Raw genomic sequence first — 5,841 nt, 5'->3', positions numbered from 1 at the left:
GCCTGTTTCTTTCCTACTTAATAATTGTCATTATTTTATTTATTTATTTTTTTTTCCCAAAGGGCTGAATTTTTCTCTTTACTGAACACCTACAACTGCTTTCTTAAAGACAAATCACACCTGCAGCTCACCGTTCAGGAGGTAAAAACAGCATTCTTATATATTTACTTGAGTTTCTGCCTTGTCACATGCTTAACGTGAAGGCAGTTTTTGCAACCCCTTGTTTGGACTTTGAGCCCACGATCATAACTTGCCAAAAAATATCATTTTGCTGCCCTCTGCTGTCGAATGCTGTCTCGTCCGCTCTAACAGAAAGCAGGGAAGGTGACATTCGAAGGCAATCTTGTCATTTCCTGGGGAGTCAAGAAACCCATTCGGTTACAAATACAAGATGAGAAACAGATTTTTCCAAATGAGTCTTCAGTCAAGTCACCGGATCCCGTCAGTCCGCTTGGAAACAAAAGGTTAGTGTTTCTAGTTTCTATTTTTCACTGCTGCATGGAAAAGTTGTTTCGACCTATATATAGAAGCCTATTATGAAATAAAAAAAAAAAGTTCCACGGTTTGTTAAAAAAGCACTCGCACAAAATATGTTTACAGTACTTGCTCTTGCCATACAATGCAGAATTATGAGGAAAGACATTCCAATGGTTTGAAGAACCAATCAAACCAACTCCTGTTTTCGGTTTAATTTTCCTGTCATTTACATTATAAATGTACTACTCGCCAGTCAGAAGGAGGCGGATGTGGAGGGCGGGGCATTTTAGAAAGCATTTGATTGGACATCATGATCGAGCGCTGATACCAAACCAAATTAAATTGGTTTATTTTTCTAGAAAAGAATGAAATAGGTTTTAAAATAACATCTAATGGTTGAATGTAGAATCAGAGGGAGAAAAATCTAAATGCTCAGATAAATTCTTAGCTATGCACATTACTAATCAAAAATTACATGTACAGTAAAAAGTGTACAAAATATCTTCATGGAACATGATCTTAACTTAATAATGATTTGGGGCATAAAATAAATGGATCATTTGACCCATACGGTGTATTGTTGGCTATTGCTACAAATATACCCGTGCTGCTTATGGCTGCTTTTGTGCTCCAGGGTCACATGTACAGTAAGTAAAACAGCTTGTGTTCTGAGACAGTGGCCTTTTAAGGCAAAAATGATTTTGCTGTCTAAGTAGTGATGACATAATCTAATAGCAAAGCAAGCAGTTTGTGGATCGCAGCTTCATTCCTTCAGCACTGGATTCATCACAACCATGTGGTTCTCCTTCACACACAAAAATACAAGTACCAGAAAGAACCAAAAAGAGCTATTATTATTATTTATTGTTTAGTCAACTTACATTTTTTTGTCACTTAATGTTAATTTAAGTTACAACTAAAACATTTTAGTTGGCTAAACAATTTTTTTTAGGCAGTGGGGTCCATTTTTTTGGACCTGTTTCTTGGCTATTTAAGGCTCTTTATTTTTTTGATTTGATGAAATGTTCCACTATAGGGGAATGACACGATGGGGAGAGTTTGATGATCTTCATCATATTGATGAACTGGAAGAAGCTGAATACACAAAACCTGACAATCCACCTGAAGGTACTGTGAAATTAGTACTGTATCAACATATGTTTTCAAATCTAAGGAAATGCATTTAAAAGCAGTATTACTTGAAATTGTGCTGTCTGATTACTGCATTAAAGAAATGTCCTTGCATCTTAAGTTAACTGTTTTTTAAAATATGTCTATAACTTTAAGACTACATTGAATATGAGAGCAAGACGTTACGACCTTCCCGGCCTGTGGCGACCGGTGAAGAAAGTTCTTATCTGATCCGTACCATGAGTGACGCATCGCTGGTGAAAATGAGGGTGAAGAGTAAGAAGATGGTGGAAAGGCAGAAGAACAGAAACCATCGCTTCTCCATCAACGGACACTTCTACAACTACAAGGTCTGTAGATCAACTACACCACATGCCAAGCTTAAAGCCAGGTGTAAATTATCAATAATACTTTCATTATTATGAGGCTGGGGCAGACTAAGTGAAATACAAGTAGGAAATAGATTCTCTGAAAAACAAGAAATGAAGCTGGAAACAACTAACTTTATTTATGAATCTTGTGTATTAAAATCAAAATGGTGTTGGACGCTACACTGCCATCCCTGCTGTAAATAAATACATATATATACACAATAATTTATTAAAAATAGAAGTCATCTCTTAATGTTATACACTACAAATAAAATTACAACTGGGACATATACCATTAGGATTTATTGTGGTTTTAATAATCCACCTACAAAAAGAAAGACCATTACATTTTCCATTCAAATCAACCAGTAAAAATCATTACAAATTATTTTCATTTATTCATCAGGAATATCATCATGAATGCCATTTGTATAGTGATGTCAAATGATTAATCACAATCAACCAATGTTTTGCATTATATATGTGTTCTGTGTATATTTATTAGTTTTTTAGTGTGTACATGTAAAAATACAAACACATGCATTTATATATTTTTAAAATATTTACGTGTTTATATTTATATTCCTAGAATTTATATTATAAATATATTTAATATGTAAACACATATTAAGGGGCTTTACTTTATAATTGGACTACTTTTACACTGTTGCTGTGGATTGTTTTTAGCCCACACATACACAAAAAATGCACTTGGATTAGAGACCTGACCCAACATGTTCCCTATACAGACCATTATATAACTGACAGACTACAACTTAAAAATCTCAAAATTGGATCTAATGAAGAAAAAAGACACCTACACTTTAGATGTCCTTGGAGTAAGCTGATAAACTTCAAATTTTAGTTTCAAAGTGAACTATCCCTTTAATATAAATTTAAACAGAGTGTCTGAACCCCAAAGGTCATCAGGAAGACTATTCCGGAGTTCGGGAGCCAAATGTGAAAAATGCTCTCTATTCTACCTCCTTTGGTGAACTTTGCTATCTTTGGTACTACCAACAGTGTTTTGCGACCTCTGAGAGCAGGTTGGATAGCAGCATGGCAGAAGACTAGTTATGCGGGAGCTAAACCATTAAGGACCTAAGTAATATTTTGTAACTGATACAGAACCTAATAGTTGAAGAGACTGTTAAATTGAGATAACAAGATCATATTTTCTTGACCTGGTAAAGACTCTAGTCACTGCATTTTGGACTACCTGTACCTTGTTTATTGAAGATACAGAACAAATAAGTGACATCGCTTTAATAGGACAAAAGTATTGGTCATCCAGTCTCTTAACACACTCTGTTAGCTTAGATAATTTGAAGTTTCATCTGGTCTTGTTGAGATATATAGTTGAGTATCATCAGCATAACAATGGCAACATGTATAGCAGAGGACCTAGGACAGATCCTTGTGGTACTCCATACTTTACTGGTGATAATTGAGATGATTCTCCATTTTAATAAACAAAGCAGTCAGACAGTTATTATCTAGACTAACTTAAAGCTTGCTCTAAAATACCTGTATAGTTTTGTAAACAATCAATATGTCAAGATTTATTGTTAAACTCAGCACAAAAATCATGGAAAACTATCAATAAGATGCAGCCTTGGTCTGACACATAAATCAAGTCATTTGTAATTTGTAAAAGTGCAGTTACTGTGTTACTGTAGGGCTTGAAATCTGACTGACATTCTAAGGAGCAAGAAATTGCAAGAAGGATCAAAATTATGCAGACACAAAAGAGTTTATTAAGTCAGTAAATTCAAGTCGTAGGAAGTTCCCAGAATAGATTCCAATTAAAAAAAAAACAAGAACAGTTTTGTTATTGACACCATGACGATTACCTTTTTTTTTTAAAAAACACCTTGTTCACCCATCATTAATTCACCCAAATGTTCCTGGGCCAATCCTGGGACCTCCACCTTACCGTGGTGANTTTTAAAAAACACCTTGTTCACCCATCATTAATTCACCCAAATGTTCCTGGGCCAATCCTGGGTGGNAGGTGTTTGAGTGCCAGAATGATCCTAGGAGCTATGTGGTAGGGTTTCCTAAGGAAAACAGGTCCTACGTGACTGGCCAGACAAAGAGTGGTCCAATGGCCATTTATGAGAAACAAAAACAGAGGACGGTGATGACGCCCAGTAGCCCCACCCAGGAGCCAGGCCTTGGGTTTGGGCTCGCAAGTGACAGAGATGTGAGGGGTGTGATTGGAAGGAACAGCCCCCCGATCTGAACTCGAGTGGTGTTCTATTGTTGGACTTCTGTGCTAGTCAGTTTGTCCATAATGAACACCATGTTTAAGCATAAGGGTGTCATCAGTCATCAGTACACGTGCCACCAGGACACCCTAGGGAGGGGGTCTCCAGTAAAGTCTCCAGTGCCCGTCATGGCGGCAACCCCTGAACCCATGTGGTGGACACTGGATGTAAGGGATGCCATCAAGCTGAAGAAGGAGTCCTATCAAGCATGGCTGGCTCATGTTCTGACTGGGTCCTGTTCATTATCTTTATGAACAAGATTTCATCTCTGCTTTTTGCGAATGATGTTGTCCTGTTGGCTCCATCAAACGAGGACCTACAGCAGGCACTGGAACGGTGTGAAGTGGCAGGGATGAGAATCAGCACCTCAAAATCTGAGGTCACGGTTCTCAGTCGGAAAAGGGTGGCTTGTCTCCTTCAGGTGGAGGAGTTAAAGTATCTTGGGGTCTTGTTCACGAGTGAGGGATGAATGGACTGCTAGATCAGCAGACGGATCGGTGCAGCCTCTGCAGTAATGCAGTAATGCAGATCTACCAGTCTGTTGTGGTGAAGAAGGAGCTGAGTTACAATGTGAAGCTCTCGATTTACCGGTTGATCTACATTCCTACTCTCATCTATGTTCATGAGTTTTGGGTCATGGCCGAAATGAAGAGATTCAGGATTCAGGCAGCCGAAATTAGTTTCCTCCACAGGGTAGCTGTTCACTCTCTTGAAGATAGGGTGGAGAGCTTGGAGTAGACCCGCTACACCTCCACATTGAGAGAGGCCAGCTGAGGTGGCTTGGGCATCTGTTCCGGGGATGCCCCCTTGGGAGGAGGCCCTAGGGAAGACCTAGGACATGCTGGAGGGACTATGTCTCTCGGCTGACCTGGGAACGCCTCAGTATTCCCCCGGAAGAGATACAGGAAATTTCTGGGGAGAGGGAAGTCTGGGAGTCACTGATCAGACTGCTGCCCTTGTGAGCCGGTCCTGGGTAAGCGGAAGAAGTTGGATAGATGGATAAGACAAGCTCTAGTTCACCCATCATTCATCATTAACACACCCACATGTTCAAACTTATTTTCTTGGAATACAAAGCGGGAAATTCTGAACACTTTGGTCATTTTTCCATACAATAAACACAGCTAGAATGAATGGAGACTATTACTAATGGAGACTAATATTACTTTTGAGGTTTTTTTAATAGTTTACTGAGTCATTTTGTTTTTGCAGACATCTGTTTTCACACCCTCATTTGGTGCCACCACAAATGTGCACATTAACAGCAAGATGACAACACAAGAGGTTGTTACACAGCTTCTTCAAAAATTTAAAGTAGGTGTTATTGCTCACAATTTAATATATAAGCCCCTTTAGGATATTACGTGTCTATTTTCGCCAGTGATTATTTCCACCTCAATTTTGATTTTTTTTTTTATGCAGATAGAAAACACTCCAAATGAATTTGCCCTGTACTGCATTCATCAAAGTGGAGGTATGTAGAATTCCTGACTCAGTTTGATGTATTTTCACCCTCAATTAATTGTAAAAAATATGTGAAAAAAATGCTTAAAGCTTAATTCAGCTCTGATTGTAAGAATAGTTTGTAAGAA

The 5,841-nt window shown here is 38.2% G+C and overlaps 1 protein-coding gene across 1 annotated transcript in view; it reads left to right on the top strand.

The window, feature by feature from the left end:
• Positions 1 to 57: 57 nt before the first annotated feature.
• rassf6 (Ras association domain family member 6) overlaps positions 58 to 5,841 on the top strand; it is a gene marked incomplete at its 5' end in the record, with an annotated part of 6,672 nt that continues 888 nt past the window's right edge. Inside the window, 6 exons of the mRNA XM_043249795.1 lie at positions 58 to 141; positions 313 to 464; positions 1,514 to 1,605; positions 1,765 to 1,958; positions 5,462 to 5,563; positions 5,672 to 5,723. Coding sequence (XP_043105730.1) covers positions 58 to 141; positions 313 to 464; positions 1,514 to 1,605; positions 1,765 to 1,958; positions 5,462 to 5,563; positions 5,672 to 5,723 — 676 coding nt within the window. The remainder of the gene's footprint in view (positions 142 to 312; positions 465 to 1,513; positions 1,606 to 1,764; positions 1,959 to 5,461; positions 5,564 to 5,671; positions 5,724 to 5,841) is intronic.

This window comes from Puntigrus tetrazona, chromosome 10 (genome assembly GCF_018831695.1).
Source record: "Puntigrus tetrazona isolate hp1 chromosome 10, ASM1883169v1, whole genome shotgun sequence".
NCBI lineage: Eukaryota > Metazoa > Chordata > Actinopteri > Cypriniformes > Cyprinidae > Puntigrus > Puntigrus tetrazona.
Note: the sequence above shows the minus strand (reverse complement) of the source record. Positions and strands in the feature narration are given on the sequence as shown.